The sequence below is a fragment of the Camelus ferus genome, chromosome 15 (assembly GCF_009834535.1).
Source record: "Camelus ferus isolate YT-003-E chromosome 15, BCGSAC_Cfer_1.0, whole genome shotgun sequence".
Lineage (NCBI taxonomy): Eukaryota > Metazoa > Chordata > Mammalia > Artiodactyla > Camelidae > Camelus > Camelus ferus.
Genome location: NC_045710.1, coordinates 26,444,370 through 26,470,130, shown reverse-complemented (window position 1 = coordinate 26,470,130; position 25,761 = coordinate 26,444,370). Strand labels below are relative to the sequence as shown.

Below are 25,761 nucleotides of genomic sequence, written 5' to 3'. Positions count from 1 at the left end.
TTATAAAATACCTTTATCTAAGTAGGTCAGTAACATTTAATATTTTTCAATAAATTCATACATAAAATATATACATTAGTGCCAAAGGGAACATATATTTTGAAATATGAATCCCTGGTAAAACTCTCAGGAATCTAGAGTAAAATCCAGGTATCTGCCAAAGGAAACTTCAGAGTAGTTGTCATTTCAAGAAAGGAAATAATGCTAGGTCTCTTATCTTCATGGACTGTTTTGCTTGTCAAATTTCTAACATCACTTCAGCTGAGTTTTGTCTTTGACTTCCAACTTCATGGCCATTTGACCTGCCAACTATTATTTTCTTTGAGGCTTTTAACACTCCACCCAAGTATTTTGCTTTCCACAACAGTTGTGTCCGTTTCCTTTTCATTTCACCTTAACGTCAGCCGAGGTTTACAACGTAGGTTTCAAGTGCATCCTCTAAGGTTTCAGACAGACCCAGGAGCGTTGCGGTGATGACCTGAAGCTGTAAAGTCAAGGTCACCTGGGGGCTCTCTCTTTGTGCCAGGATTTGCAGCCAGCCTGAGTCGCAGGGCTGAGGCCAGGCCCAGAGCACCCGATTCTCCTGGGTTCCAGCCCTCTCCCCAGGCTTACCGTAGAGACTGGAACCTTACAGCAGGAAAACGACGCCCTTTCCTGTCGCCTACTCATTCCGCAGGCGGACTACTTAAGAAGGAAGAGACGAGATGGATTAAGAAGATTAATTTACCGGGAGGAAGGGCGGGGCGCGCAGCGGCGGTGGCCGCAATGACCGGCGGGCGCAGGTGCGGCCCAAGGCTGAATTTTACGCTCCAGAGCTGGCCGCTGCGCCATTTGCCGTCTGGGGCGGCCTCCACTCGCCTGCCCCAGCTTTAGGCAAGGGACACTGCGGGAGAGGAAACACCTCCCCCGGGACTGGAAAAACCTGCAACGTCGACTGTTCGCGTGCCCACTTGCCCTACCGGCAGCCCCCAAGCGTCTCCAGTGCGCCAGATCCACTCTCCAGGTTTTGGCGACAGCTCCGAGCGGAATCGAGCTGGAAACTGACAGAACGCGCGACCCTCCCCGCAAGCCTGGGCTTCGAGTGGCCCGGGGACCCGTGGCTCGGCTGAGGCGGCGCGATCAGGTGGCTTCTGCTTCCCGAGAGTCCCCAGCACCCCGCGCGCAGGCTTGTCGGGCTAGATCGGCTCGTTTGGACAAGGAGAGGTGGGCGCACGAGGTTTAATACATGTGTCTGGGTTGCGGGCGGAGTCCCTTTGTCCTCTGACACCGGGCACTAGTACCTCGGGTCCCTTTTTGAACTGAGCGTCCCGAGCGTCTTTGTGCCGAGGGAGCCGAGCACAGCTTCTCCGAGGGAAGCCGCATCCGTGAGGGTAACACTGGGGCGATAACAATGAGCGCGCATTGTCCTTCGGGGTCCCGCTGGCCAGGCGGCTCGTGACCCCGGTCCGCGCGCCCTGTACTGGGGCGCAGGTACCCCGGCGGGTCTGGTCAACTCGCGGCCCTCGGCCTCCGCCCCGCCCCGGCCCGCCCTCCGCGCCGCCGGCCCCGCCCCGCGCCGCCCCGCCCTTCGCAGGTTCAGTCCCGGCGTTCCGCCGCTGAGAGCTCAGTCTAGCTCGCACCTTCCCAGCCGCAGGCCGCCGCTCAAGAGGGTGGAGAGCGCAGCGGCTGGGCCCGAGTTAGGGGAGAGCCGGGAGACCCCCGCCTCGGGCGCCTTCACTGTCTTGGAACGGATAATGCTGTGAGTAGGCGCCGTGCCAGCTGACCCGGCTGGATCTGCGCGTGGCAAGCAGGGACTGCGTGCGCCCTCGGGAGGTATCGGTGACGGGCGACCGGCCCTGGGGGCAGCGGCTGGGATCCTTGGCGCTACTGGTGAGTTGCTGCATGCCCACGGCTCCTTCTCTGCGTGTCTGTGAGTCTGTCCAACCCCCGGCCGTGGCTCCTTCCGGCGTGCGTGGGGTGCCAGGCTTGGAAACGCACAGGAAGCGGGGATACCGAGGGCATCACCTTCCAGCTGGTTTACAAAGGAGCAAACGGGACATAAAGCAAACTGGGGGGGGGGGGGGGGGGTTGCGGGTGGCACGACCAGGACGCAGAGCTCCACCATTTGTGCCCACTTTTCAGGGTGGGGCTGCACGGCTACACTGCACCCTCCGAGCTATTGACAGCCATTCTGGGTGCGTATTGCATTTTTCCATCTGAGAACAAGCCGCACATGGCTACCGCTCCCTTCCCATCGTGGACTGGCACTAGAGCCGCACAAGAGTGCACCGTGCAGATCTGCGGTGGCAGTAACCGCCGGGTGCCGTCTCCTCCCTTGACTTGGGTGCATTGTGGCTGTTGGCTCCAACCTGCAGATCAGGCAGGGTTTTGTTTGTTTGTTTTTGTTTTTGTTTTGATGGTGGTTTCTGAACAGCTGAAGCGTTTTCGAGATTTTCTTTTTCCTTTCTCCTTGAAACAAAGTGTTCTGACATAGACAAGTATCAGACATGTGAGGACGAATGGATCTGGCCATTTTTTCGTTATGAATTATTATACTCCATCCCCCTCTCGACTTCAGGAGGCATGTGTTTCATCTTATAAATAGAAAGTAGCATATTTTTTGGCAGGACCTCCTTTATACTGTACAGTCTAGGAGAGGTCAGTTTAAAAATAAATATGCACTTGAATGTTACATTATGGAGAGCCAGGCTGTGGCTGGGACAAGCTGCGTGGACAGCAGCATCAAAGCCGGGAGCGCAGCTGTGTTGAAAGGAGTAAAAGCCCCAGAGTGCAGCCCAGGCTGACAGTCAAGTAATTACATTTGGTTTTTTTTTAAAAAAAGGAAAAGAGTGAGTGAATTAAAATGAGGGCGGGAATAGGAATGTCAGGAGGGTATTGCAACATGAATCTTTTCAGCCCTGGTGTAGTTGGGGGAGTCACTGTTGCTGTGTGCTGAGGGTGGAGGGGGAGGTGCTAGGTAGAGGGAGGGAACTGATAAATGTGTTAGGGAGACAAAGATTTCTCCCCACCCCCCAGCTTTTTGGCTTCACCGCATCATAGAGTTTCTTGGGGGTGCTGACTTTAAAAAAGAGCAAAGATCAGGAGAGCAGCAGATGTCTACATCTGAATAGCAAAGCATTTCTTGGGGACTTCCCTTAACATCACTGGGAGACAAAAGGCTCTCCCAGAAGCTCTGGCGATGACTCGGGATATTCCTAAGGCAATTTAGAAGACTCCTATAATGTTCTAACTTTGAAAAGATCTTTCATCTAACCACCAGGAAATGGCAGCTTCTTTTCTGGACCGTTTCAGAGGTCTTCTTTTTGATACCAGCTGAAATTTGTATGAGCTCTTGTTGGCAGTTAAGAATGAGCGACACAGGTATGTTTTCAGATTAGATTTAAACACTTAGAGATTAAGTTTAGGCAGTTGTGAAATGCTTAGCATTGTCATATGTGAAATAAATGATAAAGCCTAATAGTCAAGGAACCAGGGAAGGGTTGAAAGTTCTTCATTAAGTCTCCCAAAGAATGCAGATTTCCCAGAAGGCCTCACTCATTGAATACAAGACTCAGTTCTAGCCTCTGGGCTCAGAGATAAGAACTTTAGAGGAGAAATTTGGAAGCGTTTCTGGATCCATGGCAGTTTCTGTTTTCTAGTGGCTATCATCTGCAAGAGATTTACATTATGAATTCCTTGATTGGAACATGGTGCTGTGGCAGCAGTTACAGACATGAAATAAGATGAGCTCCCCCTTCCCCCAAAATCTGAGAGTGAAATTCTGTTCTATCTCAATAGAACATGTAAAGACAGCTAGAGTAATGAGTGTTGCACATTTTTTTTCTTTTTATTGTAAATTTAAACGTGGTGCAAAGATGAATAAACACAAAGTAATAAAAATCACTGCAAAAGTGCTCACATGAACTGGTTTGCCCTATCTGCACTCCAGCTTTTCCTTTAATGTGGTGTTTTATGTCCAACATGTTCACAAAAGCTGCCCTTTTTCACTACTAAAATTCATGGGATTCAACAGCATCAGGGATAGAGCTGTTTTAACCTACATGACCCAAAGATTTTTACCAGGCCATAAATTTTTCAAAAGCTTTTTACCCAGTAGCCATAGCATTTATTCCAAAGGGTGGACTTCAATTCATAACCTGAAAAACCTCTGAGAAGACTGCTCTGATTTTTTAATATTAAAATTCTTGCTTTCATCCTGAGTTTATTTAGCCCTGGCATAATTTCTTTCTAACCAGAATCCAGCAGACCTGTTTATTCATTGATGGAAAAGGAACTTAAATTTATTTTTTAAATTCAGTATGTTTGATAGCAAGAACAGTATAATCATTTGAAACTACTCTATTGAGCAACAAAATCTTTATCAAGCGTTGAAGCCCAAGAATTCTCTTAATATATCACACTGTTCCATGACTTTGGATGTTAAGGGTACTTCCTACATGGAGCCTGTCCTAAGTGCCAAGCCCTCTTCTCAGCCTTTTACCTTGATTAACTCATTTATTTCTAATAATTACTCAATGAAGAAGGCACCATTAGTATCCCCATTTCACAGGTATGGAAACTGAGAACAAGTTATATATAACTTGCCCAAAATTAAACAGTAAGGAACATACCTAAGCACGCATATGCAATTTAACAACCCAATATGTGCATGTATGAATGGCTAATCCTCTCAGGTTAAAGGCCTCTGAGTCAGGGGCTGTCTGGGTTCATATCCTCGCCGTGGTGCTTAATACTTGTGGGTCTTGGAACAAATTACTTAGTTTATCAATTACAAAAATGCAGATGATGTTACTCTGAGGATTAAATAAGTTTAAAAATAATGCCTTTAGAACAGTGCCAGGTCTAGAGGACACCCGATAAAAAGTTGATGCTTTACGATTATTTTTGTTGTTCCCCTAGGTGCTTAATACTGGTTGTCTCATTTAATATTCACAACTGCTCTCTGAGGCAGATAGTATTGTTCTTATTTTCCAGTTGAGAAATTGGGCCCAGAAAGGTTTAGTAACTTGGCCAAAGTCACACAGCAAAGTAAGTAGAATCAGGTTTGAACTCAGGTCTGTTTGACCTTGCGCTAAAGGAAGGAGGGCCAGGGAAGCTATTACATCTGACTCTTCCAAGGGTTTTTCGCCTCTGGCACAACTTATTATGTCGTACACCATATCTCACACTACCGCCATACAGAAGATGACAGTAGTTGCCAGCCTTAGGGAGTACCATGTAAATTATTTTATTTACTGAAGATAGTTCAGTCTCACAGGTATGGCAGCAGTCTTCTGCAGTGCATCCTGCATCAAACTGCTAGCAGTAACCACAAAGAGATTTACCAGGAATTTAAGGTGCCAAAGATGAAGTGGAGTTTAGTGTGTGGAACACAATCCTTGCTTTGATGTTCTAGAGGGTCAGGGGTTACAGGGTCCAGTAACTGATCTGGACAGTCACACCCTTGAGACCAGTGACCACATCCATGGAGCCTGGCCCTTCAGTCCTTGGCACTCACTGGACATTTAATACATGTTTCATAATGTTGTTGCTCCAAGAGAAGCTGAAGCAAGAGGCAGGAACCAGGAGTAAACCAGGCAGGAAGGCTCTGGCCTTGGCATAAGTCGGGCCTCATTACAATTCTAAGTTCTGCACTTGCCCGGACCCTGCCAGATAAGCTTCTGGTGTGAAAGATAGAGTAAGGAGGCCTTTGAAACCTAGAGGGGTGCCCTGGATAACCCATGGGGCCTGCCTGGCCTCCTCTGCCTTTGATACTGTGGGTTTGTGATTAGCTGTGGGAGGTTACTCAGACCGAAGTAGGGATTCTGGAAAGGATGGCTTGGCTTAAAATAACCCAGGTTGCCTCAAAATCAAGGGGAGTAGCCTTAGGACTGCCTACCTCCATTTGGAATCTTCCTTTTTCCTGCCCCTACCCTCTAAAGGTTACAAATCAACATGGCATCCCACAAACCAGAATAAATAATATAAATAGCTAAATAGTTCCACAGCAATAGTCAGGTATATTCTTTCCTTTAAAAAAAAAAAAAAAAAAGCCTTCCTTGGCCTTGATGTACTTCTTCAATGCCAGATTTCACCAGTCTCATGATGATGGACTGAGTTCGACAGTACCTCTGGTGGAAGAGCAGTTTTTGAAATTAAACCATACAGTTTTATAATACAAATCACACTGATTTTTAAAAGTTTACTATTTCTGAATAGCCAAGAAGACTGATGAGTTTGAGGGCTGATGAGTTCAAATTAGTATTTGCTTCATCAAGTCATGAATTAATAGTAGACTTTGTATCTCAAATTTAAAATGTTTAAAAACCTGGATTTTCAGTGATTTGGGTTTTATTTGCATAATTGAGAAAGTCATCATTAGCCTTCTAGCCTTTGGTTCTTTGTTAAACTGCGTCACAGAGATCACACCATCTAATGTGAACTCTACATGAATAGCATCAGAAAAACGTTCTTTGGGAAACCAGTCTGATGGAGGTCCCTTTCTGCAGGACTTTTCAGAGCATTTAACATGTCACTGTGTACAGTGAACCTCCATGAGGAGATAGTGTCTCTCAAGTCATTTTGCCCACAGAGCAGCTGGCAAAGCTAGTCTGGCAGAAAACACTCTAGGAACTGTCAAGCCACACGCCACAGAGCTGAAGGAACTCAAGGACATTTTAGAGAACATAGGGTATACAGGAACAGAGCCACAAGAACATGCTGGAAGATACCAGCAAACACCACCTCGTTTTATCTGATATTTGCTAAAACTTATGCAGAACTAAGAGGAGAGAATCACAGAGGGACTAGTGATCAGAAAACAGATTCTGGTGACCCAAGCTATGGAACTATGTCCACTCAGGGTCTTATTCTCATCTCTAAAATGAGACATTTGGTGCCAAATGATTTCAGATAATCTCTAGCTCTAGAATCCAGTGACCCAAGATCAGTGACACCTATTAGCATAGCAATCTTACTACTAATAATGTAAAACCCTGTGTTGAAAAGCAGACTGGTACAGATCTGGGCAGAGCAGCCAAAGCCAGCGTGGAAGGCAGAGAACTTCAAAGTCAGGCCTCTATTTAGACAGCTTACACATTGGGAATCCGTCATGTTCTGGTGACAACTTGAAGGTCATATTTGTAGACACATCATGCCAATGATAGATGACTGAGTTTAGTTGAAAAAGACCTGTCTGTTCAAATCCATTATAATCATTTAGGCTACACACACTTTTTAAAGAAGCAAAGGCATTATTGGTGAAATGTGGCTTTGCCCTTTCAGAATATATGTGATTTCTTTCTCTTTTTACCTATTTTTTAAACTTTTTTTTTTGTTTTGCCAAGGATCAGTTCAGACATATAACATTGATTTTAACACAGCAGGAGATGAGGCTCTAAGCCCTTGACTGGCCAGTTATGTCACAAGGTGAATCCTTGCCCTTCTCTGGGCATGCTCTGTCTATGAAGATGTGGAAGGGGAGGAGTAGGGCTACAAAGGAAGCCATTCAAAAGTTCTCCAAGCTCTCTCTTGGCTCTAAACTGCTGTGATTCCATTATTATTTCTTCTCTTGCATCTGAGGCATTGTCATAGTGTTTTGTACCTTCTATTGTAATACTTAACTGCGTTTAAATTATCATTTATTGACCCTTGTGGCTGTGTAGACTACCGACTTCTGAGAGTAGGGACTGAACCTAGTTTAGCTTGGCATTCATCTTTCTTACAATAGGACTTCATGAAAAAGCAGACAGTCTAGTCCTACCCATATTATCTGATTTTACCTAGAGCATCATCTCTTGCCAAGCTAGAAATCGTTTTCAGTTATCCAGCTTATGTCCAGCCATAGTAAAATTATTCCTTCCCAGGCTACCAAAACATTCAAATTCAAAAGGAGGCACCTCCAACCCTTTGGTTCTGGTAGTAATGATCACCCAAGGTCCTCTGAAAATCAAGCCACCACCAGCACTTCCTCAGTGTCTTCTCAGCCGGGCAGTTTCAACATCCACTGAAGCTTTCTCCTGTCCAGGTGTGCTTGTGGTGTCTCAGTACCATGTGTCCACTGAGAGCACAGACCAGGCAGCCCAGGTGCTGGAAGAATGACGGTCCTAGTGTTGTTCTCCTGGTGCTCATCTAGACCTCTCCAGCCATGCCTGCGTGAACCATTCATTTTCGGCATACTTACCGATCACTTGTCTCCATGCGGGGATGTAGGCTCAGTGACCACATCATTGTTGTGGCCTCGGTTCCTAGAATAGTGCCCAGCACTCAGTAGGTCCTCAGTAGATGTTTGTTGTTGAATGAACGTTGTGGGAGGTGAGTGACTAGCCAGGGCCTGGGTGAAGGCATGCGGAAGGCTCTCTCCAGAGCCTGCTGCTTACTGAGTGAATCAGCTCAAACCACCTGTCCCACTGTGTGCACAGCATAGCACCAAACTGGAAACTGTTTTCCTGCTCCCAGATGATTTCAGAGTGAAAAGTCTTCCCAAATAACCTAGACTTTTGGTGCTCTCTAAGTTGCATACAAGTTTACACTCAAGAGTGGACTCTGCTCTGCATTCCTCTCATGGAAGCCCTTCTGTGGTGGGCTCCCCTGAGGGGCAAGTGTGCTTCACTCGCCTGCCTGCCGGCTGAGTGCCCCTGCCCACATAGCTCAGGGGCGGTGTGGGGAGTAAAACAGTGATTTCTTCCCAATTCCAGCTTTTTCTCAGAATGAGGAATTGGACAGTTGGCTCTCCATATCCATGGATTCTCCATCTGCAGACTCAACCAACAGCAGATCAAGAGCATTCGGAGGCAGGGAGTTCCAAAAGCAAATCTTGAATTTGTCATACACTAGCAACTGTTTATATAGCATTTACATTGCATTAGGTATCATAGGTAATCTAGAGATGATTTAAAGTTATATGCAAATACTACACCACTTTATATAAAAGACTTGAGCATCTGTGGATTTTGGTATCCGTGGGACATCCTGAAACCAACCCCTCACCTCCCCCAACTCCCACCCCTGTAGATACTGAGGGATGACTATACTTGAAACCAGACCATTTTGGGGGGGGGGTTCACATTATTTATAACAGTTTAAGTGGCCAAATCCCAAGGTCTAAAAGAAATAAGTTTGGGAAAAAATCCCGATGGTAAATTTCCAGCCTTTGTTCCTTATGCAGCTCTAGTTTTTTTGGAATCATTAATAATAATAACTGCCCCTCCCATTGATTGTAAATTCATCGCCTAACAGGACTTTGTCAAACACTTTGTGTGTTGTCTTCTCCTAAGAAGATATCATTACTGTCTCCACTCTACAGATGAGCAAGCTGAGGCTCCCAGAGAAAGTCACTGGCATTGATTTGTACCCTTAATTTAACACCAGGAAGGATGAGAAAAGATAATGAAAATTTTATAAGCTAGTTAAAAAAGTACTTTGATTCTAAGAATAGTCTTAACTTCATTAGAAAGTATTATTTTTTTTTCCTAAAATTCCCTGGAAGCTAGAGGTTTCTGTAAATGTCTAGAATCACAGAACCCTAACATTTGTTTTCTTGGCCCCTCTCCTTCTAACAGGATAAAACTAAGTCCCTAAGAATTTGAGTGACAGAGAGCTTGAATCCCTCTTCTTGACTCAGTTCTCTTTCCAACATTTCTTCCTTCCTTCCTTCCTTCCTTTCTTTCTTTCTTTCTCTTTCTTCTTCCTTCCTTCCTCCCTTCCTCCCTTTCTTTCATTCTTTTTTTGCCAAGGCAAAGAAAGAAAATCTTAACAGAAGCCCAGTATATTAACAGAAAATAACAGAATTTCTTTGGTTAAAGAGGAGGAGGGAGGGATGGTTAGGGAGACTGGTTGGCCCTACAGTTCTCAGTCTCCCTTCCCTTCACCAGTGTCCCAGAGGTGCTTTCCTAGAGCCCCAAGGGTTTCAGGGAACATGGTGTGAGGAACCCATTGTCCTAAAATACTTAGTCTGTAATATTAAGTATAAATACATCTCAAACACAAATCTATGATTCTGTCACCTGTCTGTGTGTACCTGTAGCTTGTGTGTACCTGTAGCTTACGTGCACATACCAGGGGCTACTACTCTAAAGAAGGAACATGAACTAGGGGGTCTCTCCCCAGACTCCAGTCCTGGCGCAGGAATCCCTACCACAATCTCAGGCTTAGCTGAAAAAACTTCCTGTGACAGGCCTCTCCTATTCTTCGAGCTGATTAACTCAAGTTGGTTAGACTTATTCCTCATATCCAGCCCCACCAGCCTCTCCTTGAACCTTAATCACACACCTGATTCTTTTCTTGGGACTGTACTGATACCCTCTCACCTGATAGCTCACCACATATTTAAAGAAAATAACTATATGCACTTCCATTTTTCTTTACCTGACTGATAATGGTTGGTTGTAATGTTCCCAACTCAAAGGAGTCCCATTCGTTCTCAAGGCTGGAAGAATTATACTTGAAGACAAAGGATGCATGTACATGTATAGGAACAGAAGGAGTTATCCTCTAATAAGCTAGAGGTAAGAATCCCTTCCAGTGGTGACGATTGTTCACAGGGTGGACACAAAGCATTTTAGCCCCATCTGCAATTATACTGGTGACTGCTGCAGACATTTAAGGAGAAACCGATGTGGTTATTTTGGCAATTAGAATGGTTCTCTTCTTTCACACTGTGTTTCTATAGATCTTCTGGTTTTTCATTTGGGATAAAGATGCTTTGTGTTTGCGTCACATCCTATGAAGATTTTCACTTTTGAAGATTTTCACACTCAGCTGTTAAAGTCACCTGAGAGACAGGCATGTTCGGGGTGATTGTCTCCACTCACACAGGAGGAAGCTGGCACCTGTATGTGTCTGGAATTGTAGAAGAATCCTACAGGGCTGGTTCAAAGTTTCACCCAGTTCTTTCCTCCCCTAAGGCCTAAAACAGCAGTGAGAGCTGTATCTACTGTTTTGCTTGCCCATGTGTTCATTCATTTAATAGGTGTTTTGTTTAAATATCTGATCTGTGCTAATCACATATTGATATTCGAAACAATTCTTTTCTGTAGAATATCCATTTTAGTTTCTTGCAGGTTCCCCTGTACATCTTGGACTAAATAACCCAAGTTCTCTTTTAATCCATTTCCTTTTGAAAGGAAAGATCAGGTGAGCAAGCTCATTGTTTCTCCTGGGCTTCATTCTTTAAGACTGGCTTAAAAATAACTAGTAAGTCTGCATTCCGGGAAATGTATTGTCAATTTTTTTTAGTCTTGCCTGTCTAAGACTATTTGCACATGGCAGTCATGGATAGAAGTCACTTCCCTTTGAAATAGCCTGTCAACAAATACTCTTTGCCTTAATCCCAAAGATCTGTATGAGCCTGTAGAATTACTGTGGCTTGCATTGATAGGCTGTTAAGTTCTTACCCTGCATGGATAGAGAAAGGTTAAAATATCTCATAGATGGGAAAATGAAAGAAGGCCTTTTCCACCAGGAAATAGGTTACAACTCCTTGCTAAATGAATCTATTTATTTGTTTATTTTCCTACAGGAGTCACAGAAAGACATGGCTTGTGTTTTCAGCAGGGCAGGCAGGGTTGAATAGGAAGGAGTTTTTTGAGGCAATCTCTTTCAAACTTTCTCATTTGCTCATTCAACAATTATTTGTTCAGTGCCAACCATGAATTAAATATAGTTCTCTCCCCAGGAGAAGGCAGCCTAGTGGAGGAGACAGTAGTATTGCAGTATAAAGAGAGATTTGGTAGGTCTGAGGTATAAACAAGGTAGCACAGCCTTGGGGAACTGGCTGGGGCTAGAGCCGCAGGGGTGGACGAGACCCTGATTGCTATAGTGGGCCTCAAGTCTATCTTATCTCCAGGATGTAATGGTGGGCCAGCCATTGTAGGTTAAGGGAGCATTCTAGATGGCTCCTTCTGATAGAGATTGAAGATTAAGTGGGAGGAGATGAGGTTGAAGGCAAGGAGACAGGTGGGGAGGCAAAAGCCCTGTGTAGAAGAGAGATCTTGAGGGCTAGAAGTGAGGCCAAGGCAATGGGATGGGTAAGAGAAGACATGATAGGAGGGATGGTATAGCTCAAGTGGTACAGGGAATGCTCTCTAAAAATAAAGACATAAACCTGATTACCTCCCCCTCCACCCCCCAAAAAAGAGGAGACATGATAGGACCTAATGTGGAGAGTGAGCAGAGGAAGGAGTTGGGGTGACAACTGAGTTTTGAATTGCAGTGACTTCCTGCCATTTACCAAGAGGGAAAAGTACAGGAGGCCTATTCCAAGGGCCAGCAAGAGGAAGAAAGATGGCAAATCCTATCTGGGACAAGTTAAATAGGAAGTACCTGAGGGAAGAAAAGTGGCAAAGTTTAAAAGACTAGGAGAGAAAAGTCCAGTGAGTCTTTATGCGAAGGACAAGTGTTTTTTAGTGTTTTGTTTTTGTTTCAATTTCCAATCCACTATGTACTGCTCCTACTGGACACACAGAGCAGCTTCTTGGACCACACCCAGTTTCCATGCACACCTGACAGTACACAGCTCCCGAACTTGAACTTGCCAAGAGCCTAACTAACAAGAAAAATCCACAGATCCATATGCTTGATTATGTCAAAAAGTTTCTAGAAGCTTTAAGTTTCTTTCCTTATCTCCTCATGGGCTGGCCCTAGTCCACAGACCCACTTTGAGTAGCACCGATCTAGACTGAGATACACGTGGGCTGAAGACACCAGTGTGGAAGTTAGCGTTAGAGGTGGTAGTTGAAGCCATGGACAGGGGTGTGATTGCAGGGGGATTGTTGAGGGTTGGGGGATGGACAGCCACCATCAACCCTATGAAAATGCCAACATCCAAGGCAGAGGTTCAGACTTTTCTCATAAAGGGGTAGTATAGTGTTTTAGGTTTTTATGACCACATGCAATCTATCACAAGTACTCAACTTTGACCTTACAGTATGAAAGCAGCTCCACCAGTGTTTCCCAAACCTCAGCACTGCAGGGAATTGGGGCCAGATAATTTTTTGCTGTGGAGGCTGTCCTGTGCATTGCAGCATGTTTAGCAGCATCCCTGACTCTACCTACTAAATGCCAGTAGTGCTACCACCCACGGTCATGAGAATCAAAAATACGTCCAGACATTACCAAATGTCACCTGGCGGGGTGAGGCACAAAATCACCCTCAGTTGAGAACTAATGAACTGAATACATAAAAGAATGAGCACAGGTGTGTTCCTATAAAACTTTATTTACAAACACAGGCATGGGGCCCAATTTGGCCCACCTATGGTAATTTGCAGACCCTTGATCTAAGAGATGGGCATAGGGAAAACTAAAAGGGCTTATTCAATAAAATTTGAACACAAGGGCCTCTTGTGTTCACAGCCCAAGAGGAGGCTCTACAAGTGAGCCAGCATAAAGAGAAGGAGCTCTTTTTATAGCACCTTTGCCTACCTTATTCTTGTTGAGCACCTGGAGATATCAGACATAAAATCACAAAATCACAGAACAGGAAAAAAATATAAAGTCTACAGGAGACCCAAGAAAACCTCCAAGCAAGGCAGTACTGAGCCTGGATTGCGTGAGGTAAGTCCGTGAATTCCTCCAGGAAGGAAGTGACTGAAGCAGGTCTTAGAGGATGTTATGAATAGTGGTTGATGGTAAGGAGGTGGGGGGGACAAGTCATGTATGGAACACAGGGTTCTTAGTTTCAGAAAGTTAGGAGGGAAGTGAGGTGTCAATAGCAAGGGAAGGGAGCTATTGTCCAGTGGAAGCCCTGTGGGTGTACAGGGCACCCCCATACACTGCCACGATGCATGTGCTTCCTCTGGGAAAATAATTAATGGCACTTAACGCTTTTTTCTAAGAACAGGAAGTTTGTTTTTCTCCTTGAGGCTAAGGGGGCTTTTATTACCTCAAATTTTTTATCTTTGGCTTTTCTTTTACCTAAAGTCAAATCCCTTTTGAGATTCTTTTTGACAAGGGCAAAAATATTGAGAATTCCTGGTGAGTTAGAGTTGGAGGGGTTGGTTGGTGTCTGAGACCATTTTACTCATTCTTAGTTCATGTCAAGGTCAAGTTATCTCTGCCTCACACTGATGTTGAGATCATAGTGTATCATTTCCTCTTGGTGCTGTCAGACTTCAGGACAGGTAGTCTGGGTAGCCATTTTATTCTCAACCCACTTCCATGGCAGTCTTCACATTAGTTATCAATTCAGCAGTGGTTAAAAGCAGAGACTCGAGTCCTGCCGTGGCTGAAATCCTGGCTTCTCCACGTTTTGGTTGATGGACCCAAGACACGGGCTTAATCTAAGACTGGTTCCTAAGAGGTGTCTTGCCTGGCTCACAGCAAGCACCCCAGCCATTGCTATTCACATGTGTAAATTCTTTAGCAAACCAGGCATTTCAAATCTGCCACTTTCTGGAGGCTCCCATGTAGACTTGGACTGGAGGATGGTTCCTGGGGGCAAAGCAACTTACCTCTCATGATGGAAGGTCTAGCAGGGGTTATGGATGATTTAAATAACACTTCTTAGCTTGAAGTGCATTGTGTGCCATGTGTTGTGGGAGACAAAAAAGCAAATGAAGTAAGACCCAGCTGATGCTCACTGAAGAGTTCTCAGCCTAGTCAGAAAGGATATTTATTCAACAAATATTTGTGTACAGATATTAATGTACAAATAACAGGGGAGCCTTCCATGAAAGTGGGCAGAGAATGCTCTGGCCATTGTGAGGTTCCAGATATACTCAGTGTTGGTGTGATATGGAAAAGCCAAGTTTCAGGCCATCCAGTGAGCACGGATGATTGTCAAGGGCCCTAGCAGGATGGAAGAACAGCACAGAAATCTGTATCTGTCCCTTCACCCCATTAGGGAAATGGAGTAGTCACAGAGCCCAAATTTGAGGATGTGTTATAAAAACAAAGGACGAGGAACACCATACCATATGGTACTATGGGTCAAGTGACCACAGCCTGAATTTCTGGACACCTGTCAAACCTGTTTGGATCATTTGATAAGACTATTGCTAGAGCTGGAATTTTCAGAGAATAATTACTGACTTAAATATTAGTAGTTTTTTGTTTGCTTGTTTGTCTGTTTTTGATGAGCAACTAAGTAACTTCACAGGTTACTTGATTTGAGCAGAGTTTACAAATTTGAGCCAATTCCTGGCTGAATAGTGCTGACAACTTCAGTCAGGTTCTCATCCTGTATTGATAGATATTGTCCTTGCAGCTTTGCAAACCAAGTCAGATCCATTAGTTCTAGAAGCATGCAGCAGTTCATGGGAATGGTCTTACTTGATTCATATCCACCAGCTAGAGCGTCTGCTTTGGTCCTTGTAACCAGCCCTGAGGCCGAGTCCCTTGTAAAACTAGTCATGATAAATGAGCCAGGCCCTTCTCCTGACTTGTTATAACTGCCAGGGACCCACATCCATCTTGAGTCCTCCCCAATAACTCAATTTAATGGGGAGAAAGGGTGTAATGGCCTCTTTTCAAAAGTGCAGGGTCGGTACTTTGAGGTGGATGTTCTGTCTTCCAATTTTGCTTCTAAAAATCCTTTCTAATAGTACAATTAGATCCTATAAATGTGAGGAGTGTACCCACACAAGCAGTGAGTCTCCCATATGGTATTTGTGGGTCTCTATATAATTAGGGTTGTAAAAGAAAAATAAATACAAGCTGTAGTTTAATCATAAAAGAGAAGTCCATTTATAAATAATTGAGGGTTGAGATGGAGCATAGACTTTCTGAGTGGGTCTATAAAATATAGTCTGCTCAGTCTGGCTAATAAGTTCATTTGCATGACAGCCAGGCAGCTGGGAACTGAGCTGATGGCATTTTACAGCTTTGCAGCATATAGCTGTGTCCTCAGTTCAGAGAATATGGGGAGAGGATAAGAATCTAAAAATAGAAAAGGCATCTTCTTATCTTCTCACTAGTGGAGTAAAACAGACTAAAAATATGAAAAGCATCCCTTCAGGATGCCATTTACTAGGGTATTCTCTGGTTACATTTATTTCTGTCTTAGACTTCCATGTTAAATTCAGTGTTGGATCTCTAATAATACAATTTTTTTCCCCTTGCATTTTAAAATTCTTTGATCCAAAGAAGCGCTCCTACAGAGGTTTGCAAAGGATTGGCATGAGTGCCCTCCATGTAGTAATATTTTAATGTTATTGATACAGAAGGTTGTCTGGTCATCCCTTGTGTTAGTAAAAACTGCCATCTTCAAATGGTAAGTCTTCTTGGGAAAGTCTGTGCGTGTTCTTTATAGGTGAGTGTGACGTGCGGCCACGAGGAAATGAGCAGTGATAGTTCTCCCACATAGCAGACTGAGAATGAACAGGGACGAAACCCCACCCGCTATACACATCGTGGAGGCCACTGCCCATGAGAGCCTCATTGTGTGCCCGGTACACTGCCCCTCTTTCCACGGCAACCCATTCCATCTTTCCAGAACCCTGGGCTTTCCCTTGGAGGATCCAAAATCTCTTTCTCCCTAGCTTCCGCTTTTGTAGCCCTAGGGCATTGAGTAACAAGTTAATCCTGTTTCCATTACAATTAAATGAATCCAGAAAGATTTGTTTTCCCTCAGTTTTCTTTTAGCTGCTCCACTCCTTCACTCTGTCACGAGTCCCTTTGTCTCCTGGTTAGACTCCTGGGAACATGTAAGAACATGTTCCTGGTCACATTTACCCCTTTTAAGTGTAGAGCCCAGGGTGAAATATATTTTTCCAGGGCTTATCACAGTGGAATTGTCTCCTCCACGTTGTCAGCAGAGAGAAATACCCCAAAGATGATTGTGGGTAGGGAAGGGGTGGCAGATTCTTGGCCAGGTCGCCATTCTTCCCTGGGACTGTTGGTTCAGGCACAAAGGAGGCATAATTGAGTATTTCTGCTTGGGGCCCAGATGGTGTTGCGTCCGGGTGCTAGGAAGATGAGCATGTTGATTCAATGCTGAGACAAAACGAAAGGTGAGCAGAAGCTGGCAGGTACTTAAAGGATGTGACAACTAAGCAAGAAAAGGGGAAGTCCAGGGCAGACTCACTTCCCGCCAAGTTGGAGAAAGGAAAAAGCCCACAGGTCCCTCAGGACAGTCCCCCGCCCTGTTTTTATGCACGTGTGTTTTAAATTAAAATTGTAACCTACTGTGCAGGACACAAGACATTTTTTACCCTCTTTCTCCCCTAAGAATTAATCTTAAAACAATTAGTAGATAAACCAAACATTCCTTTCTTAAAATAAATGGAATTTTGAAAAATCTCAACCTCTGTTCTTTTTAGAGCCCTATGAGTTGCCAGTACAGTCAACTCTGCTCATCTAGGAACTGACTTTTCAGTGTGTGACTTTTTCATAACCCCTTGCTTTTTCCCTTACCTCCTGGCCTCTGCTCTGCTTTGGTCTTTTTGGCATCATTCTCATCCAAGAGGATGATAAGGGAATGAAGCCATGGGTGGTCGCTTCACTTTTTTCTTCACTGAATCATTATTTTTGTGTTGATTTGTCTTATTAATACTGTCACTTGTGCTTAAATCAGTCACATGTAAGAAACTGGAATTGTCTAGCCTGGTGCAGCAATGACCACCTGACACTCTGCCTTTCTTATCAAAACCGTGCCTTTAACTTCCTGTTGAGTCCTTTTGTGTCCTGGGCTCCTTAGGGCTTCTCACAAATTCCTGAGTGAGGGCCTGGGCCTTTGTTGTCGGACTCCATGCCCACACATCTGCCCCCGGACATCCTCTCTAACCTTGATAGAGGGTGGCAGGCAACTGACTGGGGAGTTGGGCCTTTTTGTTGGCAAATCTGTCCTCTCCAGTGCACAACAACTGGAACCTTTGTTTTCAGAGGAATCTTATTTCCCAGATGAGTGTCACCTAAGGGAGGGGAAGAGGAGCAAACTGTGATCCAAGAACTACAGAAAAAAGGATTAGCAGCCTTGGGAGTTCATAGTCAAGGGCAGGATTTTGAGAAAAGGCTACACATGGGACAATTTCTCTCTCTTTTTTCTTTCCTTCCATTCTCCTTCCCTCCCTTCTTTTTTCAGAGATGGTGGGAGGGGAGGAATGATAGCAATGCAAGATAGCTGGAGAGCAGGAGAGGCCCGAGTGCGCCATTGGTTCAGAGTTACTGATGGTGGTAGAGGCCTGACTGATAACAGAGGCTGGAAATGCTCTTTGTTTGGCTCCTAGAACACCCAGGAGGGCTCGCTCTTCTCCCGCTTCCTCCTCTGGGGTGTCCCCTGACTCAGGCTCTCCCTCTGATTCATCCCTCACTCTGTCTGCTGCCACGTGGGTCAGCTGCCAGCAGCGTCGGGAGCCCAAGTCTCCTTTTCAGAACATGGTGAGGAAGGACAGGATTTTGTGTTGTGGCCTTTAGGATCATTCCACCATAAAATGCTGCCCATCTGTGCCCCCACCATCTCTCAAACAAGGCGCTGTACCCCTAAGCCCCAGCGCTTCCACCTGCCTGTGCTTCCCTCCCTGTGGGTGCCCCAGCAGCCTGGGTCTCTTGCCTCTTCTCATTTCCTGCTGACGAAAAACTCTTCTCTTCTGAGACCTTTTCCACTTTGCAAATGCAGACTGGTGGAGCCTCTTCAGTGAAGGCCTGGTCACTGCAGGAAGGAGTGACCTGTCCCTTCGACAGGCTCAGGGGAGGTGAGGCTCAGCCCTCTCGTAGGGTCTTTGTATCCACATGCCGTCCCATAATGATGTTTGCATCATGATCAGTAGTTCATAGGTTCAGTAGGCTTTTCAGGATCTATGTATGTATAAAACCGTCTCTGCAGGAAAGTCCAATCTGAGCCCCAAACCACCCATGAATTTACTTCTAAAAATAGCTAATTATTCACATGGTTCAAAAATCCAGAATCATAAAAGGATATACAGTGAGAAACTTCTCTTCTACCCTCATCCCCTTCCATCTACTTACTCTCCCTGTGGGCACTCCCCGTGCCCTCCTGTGTGTGCTTCCAGAGGTAGTTTATAGACATACAAGCCAGCACAGATATTATCTACTCACTTTGGCACCTATCTTTTTTTTCCTATACATCTTTGAAGCTCTTTCTATATTAGCATATAAAGAGCTGCTTCATCCATTTGTAGACCTGTGTAATATTCATTTGTATGCATACACCTTAATTTATATAACCAGTCCTCTAAAGGTGAAAAGTTAGGTTGGTTCCAACCCTTGGCTGTTACAAACTATGCTGGATTGACAACCTTGTATATATATCATTTCCTTATTCCCATATACGTAAATTGGATAAATCTCTGTAAGTGAAATTCTGGGGCCAAAGGTATGTGGTCTGTAGTTCTGATAGATACCACTTTCCACTGAGGTTGGACCTGTGCGGGCTCCCCGACCCTTGCCAGCCCTGCGTGTTATCACACATTTGCATCTTAAAACAGACTTTATAAGGCACTCCCTTCACATTTGGGAGCTGAGTTCCCAGGGAGTGTGCTCCTTAAATGTTAAGACCTCAATGTCTGGAGCCTGAGCCTGGCCACCTGGCGCAGTGCCTGGTACTGTGCAGCCTTGGCAAAGCTGGTGCCTCACTGGTAAAATGGGGATGTTAACATGGGTTCTTGTCAGTGAGCTAGTACACATCAAAGGCTGGAACAGTGCCCGGCACATAGAGACGCTCTCAGTAAACACTTCCTATCATATGAAGCGTTGGTGGCTCCTGGGAGACATATACATACCCTCTGCAGGACCAGCCATTTTGTTCTCAGTGATGCAACTGCCCTGTAGGTTCCTGCATTAGCTACAGAGAAGATGTTGAGAGCATTCAGTCTGGGCATGGCTGTCCATTGGCTTATAAGCCTAGGAGCCCAGAATATTCAGAAAGATGGGGAGGAAGTGGTCAGGGTCAAGTTATCAGTATTGGATTGTGTCTCCTAGGATAAAGCATGTTGCCCCTGAGTTGGAGGCAGAAAGATGACAGATAAGACAGACGACAGGTCAGAGCTCTCAGATATTTCCCCAGCCTCATACCACAAACACCAACTCGTCTAAAGTTATAAAACCGACATTTTTGCACCAAATTCCTCCCCTCCTCTACACTTCCAGTGTATTGGGGAGCTCTTAGCTCTGGCACATGGTAGAAATTCGATACAAATTATTGTTTCCAAAGTCCTAGAAGCCTCCATCCCTGTCTGGTAGTAAATACTATGTAAATATTTGTAGAAAGATAAGAAAAATGCCTTTTAAGGTATCTCCTTTCTTTTCCCACTCTGGAGAATCTCAGTGCCTGCAACTTATCTAGCCTTTACCCAGCAACCCTTTTCTTATTTTTCTCCGGTTTTTTGTTGCTTCTCTCCCACGTTTGTATCCACTCTCCTGACATAAAACCCAACTTCTACCAGGCTGAGCGAGCCTCTGGCAAGGGGCCTGCAGTGCCTGTGGCCGTGGCCCAGCAGGGACTGAGGACTGGGCGTTCCTCCCCTGGATTTTCCAAGTGTAGCAAGCCTATCCTCTACCTTTTCTCCTCGCTTTTGCTCCCCATATTCCCAGTCACTGTAGGCATAAAGGGTGAATGTGAGTGATCCAGTCAGAGGGGCAGAGAAGCACTCTCTGGTTGCATCTTCATGGTATTTTTAATTTTCCAAAGCATCTCAAATGAATGCCTTGCCTTGGTTCTGGCCTTGCATAACCCTGGCTCCACCAGCTGACCACACACAGCCCTCGCAGGCCCTGGCACTGTGGTGGACACACTGTGTCTTTCCATGGCAGCTGCCCTCCTGGCCATGTGTGCCGACAACACGGCTCTAGTGGGCAGCTGTTCCCCGGAGCTACTACCCTCCACCTTCTGTGGGCCTAGTGCCCCAGCTGCTCCTGCAGGCAGTCATCATGCTTGTACCCACAGGGACAGGACAGTGATGCCAGCCACCCTGGGCTTTTGTGCACTTAGAGGGGAAAGATGTTCTGATGTTCTTGCAGGAAGACCCAGGGCTTCCACTTTTGTTACTATTATAAGACCCATATACAAGTGAAAACCATGAGAATGACGGACCCACAAGCATGTTTTCTGTTCTAGGGTTTCCCATCTACTTGCTCAGTATCAGGCATCTCCTTTAACAGTATCTCTGTGCCTTCCTCATCTGAAGGAAGGCAGTCTCGCTGGGTTCCTCCTTGGAGTGTGTAGTCTATCTGGCAGCTTCCAGAGTAGCCTACTCTGGGTGCAAACCCTCATGCCACCTTGGCCTCCTACCCACTCCCAAAGTCACGGTAGGGCAGTCTCACCAGCTTATACTTCTCTGCCTTTACAGGCCTGGGTCCCTGCCACTTCCCAAACAGAGCCAGTTGTTACCTTGCCAGTGGGTGCTGAAGCACAGTTCTTGCCACCTGCTACGGGCAAATGAATTTAAAACTCTTGCTGAAAGGAAAGAAATCTGGGGCACAGGGCAGATGCAGACGGCCTCCAGCTGCTACAAAGCAAATGTGGCTCTCCTCAAGCCACCATCTAACCCAGCCCTCAGAGTATTTACTTATATATTTGCTCTGTGGCCAGGGGGAGGAGAGCCCAGTGGGAGAGGTCACAGCCGAGTCATGTCAGGAATTCCCACGGTGGGGAAGGTTTTAGCTTCTCCACATCAGCTGATGTAACTAAAGAGTTGAAGGATTGTTTTCAAGAGATGAAGAGTTTCTCATCTGTAAGATGAGAGCCCCCAAACTTTATAGCTCATCACTTCTAATCGTGTCGCACAGCATGTGCAGGGAGGCTGTGTTAGTCTTCTTCTCAGGTAACAAATTACAAACTAGTGGCTCACAGCCCCACCCATGTATTGTCTCATAGTGTCTGCGGGCCAGGAGTTCCGCCAGGGCTTAGCTCCATGGTCTCATCAGGCTGTAAACCAGGGATTGGAGCTCTGGTCTCACCAGAGGCTCAACTAGGGAAAGATGCACTTCTAGGTTCCCTCCGGTTATTGGCAGAATTCACCTGTCACCATAGTGGTTTACTTTTCAAAACCAGTAAAGGAAGTCTCCTTCCAGTCTGCTAAGGTGGAATCTTTTATAATGTAAACTAGTCAGGGTTGTGACATCTCATCACCTTGGTCAGAAGCAAGTCACAGTTTCACCCACAAAGGCATTAATTACACTAGGAGGCCACTCCCTGGGGTCACCTTGGAATCCTGCCCAGCACAGGGAGAGGGTACAAGCTTATCAGCAGATGTTTCCAAAGGATTCCTGGGTGAAGACCCAACTTATTTGAAAAAGAAGTGGTTTTGTTCTTTTCCTTCCATTTCAGAATGCCTCCAAATCCCGAAATTTTTGACATCCCAGTTCTCTCTGCCCCAGCTTGATTCCAGATTCCAGTTCCTACTGGCTGTATGTTATTGAGAGGGAGTGGGTTTTCTTGGGTTTTTTTGACTCCTTGACTCCTGAATCTCAGTTTTCTCATCTGTAAGAATGCATTTCACTGAGATTTTGTTGGACACTAGTATGTTGGTCACTGTCATTTAGTAAATGAAATTTCCAGCTCCTTTACTTACACGACTACTCATCAGATTGCATTAATTTTATTTATATAAAGAAACTCAACAATAAAATAGTCCTAGTCTTCTGGTGTGAAGGCCAAAGCAAAAGAGAAAATATATCTTAAAACATATCCAGTTGTATCTAAGGAGCTGAAATCACTCTGGTTATGTGCTGACAGCAGTTGTCCTAACAGAGGAAAAGGACTAAAATCTTAGACATGTCCAGAAAACTGTCCATGGCCATGTTTTAAAAGTGCTGATGTCATAAGCTTGTGGTTTTTTAATCTCTCTCTCTTTTTTTTCTTTTACCTCCTGAAGCAAGTCTAAGATTAGTGGACCCTTGTTAAGATTAAACTTTTTAATCCTACTTAATAGAGGGAAACAACAAAATAAAACTTGGCTTCAGATGGGAACTGGCTCTGCCATTATTTACAGGTGCTTGTGAAAAAGTCGGACCCAAGTGATCCCTGAAGGGCCAGCTAATTATAACCTGCTTCGGTTTCTCTTCCAGGTTTCTCCATGCTGTGGAAGGGATTGGATGATGTAAACCGCTCTCCAGAAAGCCCTGCTTGGCTGTAAGTCCAGGAAGGCCTCTTAGACCTCTGTCTCTTTTCAGAGCCACATCTGAAGCTACTTGAGAAAATGATGTGACAGTTCCTATCAAAAAGGATATTGGGAAACATATAACATCCGCGAAGAAAGTGGCCCTTTTTCCCTTTTGTAGAATCGACATTCTCAAATTCCAAAATGCCAGCCAAGACCCCAATTTACCTGAAAGCTGCCAATAACAAGAAAGGAAAGAAATTTAAACTGAGGGACATCTTGTCTCCTGATATGATCAGTCCTCCCCTTGGAGACTTCCGCCACACCATTCACATCGGCAAGGAGGGCCAGCATGACGTCTTTGGAGACATTTCCTTTCTTCAAGGGAACTATGAGCTTCTACCTGGAAACCAGGAGAAAGCACGCATGGGCCAGTTCCCTGGGCATAATGAGTTCTTCCGGGCTAACAGCACCTCCGATTCCATGTTCACAGAAACGCCCTCCCCGGTGCTCAAAAACGCCATCTCCCTCCCGACCATTGGAGGGTCCCAAGCACTCATGTTACCATTATTGTCACCGGTGACATTCAATTCCAAACAGGAGTCCTTTGGGCCGGGAAAGCTGCCCCGGCTTAGCTGTGAGCCAGTCATGGAGGAGAAGGCCCCAGAGAAAAGCAGCCTGTTGGAGAATGGGACAGTCCACCAGGGGGATGTCTCGTGGGGCTCCAGTGGGTCCGCATCCCAGTCCAGCCAGGGCAGGGACAGCCACTCTTCCAGCCTCTCTGAACAGTACCCCGACTGGGCGGCAGAGGACATGTTTGACCATCCCGCCCCATGTGAGCTCGTCAAGGAAAAGAGTAAATCAGAGGAGTCCCTCTCTGATCTCACAGGTTCCCTCCTCTCCCTGCAGCTCGATCTTGGGCCCTCATTTCTCGATGAGGTGCTGAATGTCATGGATAAAAATAAGTAACCAGGACACCGCCGGCTCTTTTCCTTTGGGGTAAAAGGTATCCAAACAAAACAAAACTAACCACAGTCAAAGAGAAGAGTTTCCCTGGCTCTGTTTGCCATCGTGTGATGGGTTTTCTAAAATAACTTTCCTACAAAATATTTTTTTACCTATTATGCCCTGTTTTGCAAAAACAGTTAAAAAGAAAAAGAAAGAAACCTGTCCTGGCAAAGAGAGGAAGTGAGTCAGACCAATTTTCGGCGGCATTGCTGGTGTACAGCTCACATTTTTTGTTTCCAGACCATAAGAAATCTGGCTTGGCCAAGATTGGCAGTGCTTAGCTGCGAAGGGCTGTGCCAGTCACATTAAGGACCTTTACAGTACTCTGGCATTTCAGCATATTCTGAGCAAGAGGAAGTCAAAATTTATTTAACACCTAAGCCTTTTTTCTAGACTCTTTTCTATATTATGTTGTTTGGGCTCACCATGGCAAATCTTCAGTGTTAAAAACTTCTCTGTTTTCACATTTGAACAACTTTATGGGTTTTGGGGATTTTCTTGTAGCTCTTATATATCCCTATATATTATATCTATATTGCGAATTTTTGACTGTCAGCTACATGTTGGTAAGACACAAGCAAAGTATTACTGTAACTAAGTTATTTTTAAAGTTAAAATATATTTTTATGTGCCTTTGGCTTTTTATTGCAGAGTCTACATTTTATAGATACTACATCAAATGTGGTCATTTGACTTTTTCCATTGGGGTTCCACTGTAAGCTGTGTATGCTTAGAAAAGTGTATTCATACTTAGCTTTTTTTTTTTTTTCCTTCATCTGTTACCATACTTTTCACAGCAGCCAACAACGGATTGTAAAGTGTAAAGGCACAGGTTACTCACAATGCTTCTGCAGAGACTGTGGGCTACACCACATAATGTTACTTGGAAATATGGGTATTTTAGTACAGTGCATACTTGCATTACATAGGTACTTCATACAACACAATAAAGAGTAAATGTTAAAATCAATTTTCTTGGTTATAATAATAAACAGAAACATAAGATAATAGTTATATTTTCTTTTAAGTCCAGGGCTAGAAAAACTGCTTCTCTAAAGTGTACCTGAGCCTTTAAAATAAGGTAAGAGATGATCTCCACTCACTCAATAATTTTGATTATTTCCCAAAGGTTTGAGATTCCGGAAACAAGGCCCCTTAATTTTAGGGAAAAATGAACATGTGAGAGAATTTTTTTTTTAAGTCAGCACTGATGCGAGCCTCTCAAAAACTCACTTCTGTGACTCTCGTCCTTTACTTTAACATTGCAAACTTACGCAACCTCAATCCCATCCCTATAGGACAGATGTTTCCATGCTGCAGGTGCCACATAGACAAGGTTAAGGAGGCCAAAAAGAGGGCAGCAGAGACCACTCCCCCCACAAGGAGCCAGAGATGTCCTGACGATGTCGGTAAAGGAAACAGGGAAAGGAAGTGTACACACTGATTTCTGTCCCGTTGTCAACCAGCCCTCTCCCCTCAAAGACAAACACTTGCACACAATAACTCATTTCTCCTTGAAATGTATCCCTGAAATGACCTCCTCTTCCAGACACTTCAGTGATTCTCTCACCGCGTCGAGAATTGTTGCAATTCCATCATCTTAGTCATCTGAAATACCTTTGAACTGCAGGTGAAACACAGAATGACTAACCAAGTAGAAGAGGCAGCAGGCTCCCTTAGAGCACTAAGTTCCTGCCCTAATTTCCCAGCTGTATTTCTATGCCACGATTTTCCAGTGTTCTTTTCCTGTTCTACCACACTCCACTCACAGTTCATAGTT

The 25,761-nt window shown here is 45.0% G+C and overlaps 1 protein-coding gene and 1 long non-coding RNA gene across 3 annotated transcripts in view; one reads left to right on the top strand and one right to left on the bottom strand.

The window, feature by feature from the left end:
- Positions 1–25,761, bottom strand: part of LOC116668936 — a 291,619-nt gene that overhangs the window by 180,895 nt on the left and 84,963 nt on the right. The gene's annotated exons all lie outside the window — the stretch shown is intronic.
- On the top strand, positions 467–24,989 carry CDC42EP3 (CDC42 effector protein 3). 2 transcript variants are annotated; one of them, XM_014556163.2, is made up of 2 exons: positions 467–1,203; positions 22,942–24,989. In XM_014556163.2, the coding sequence occupies exon 2, from the start codon at positions 23,178–23,180 to the stop codon at positions 23,940–23,942; it is 765 nt and encodes a 254-aa protein (XP_014411649.1). In that variant the 5' UTR covers positions 467–1,203; positions 22,942–23,177; the 3' UTR covers positions 23,943–24,989. The 2 variants fall into 2 exon arrangements, with proteins under 2 accessions (XP_014411649.1, XP_006181128.1); XM_006181066.2 differs by having other exon boundaries at positions 467–1,869.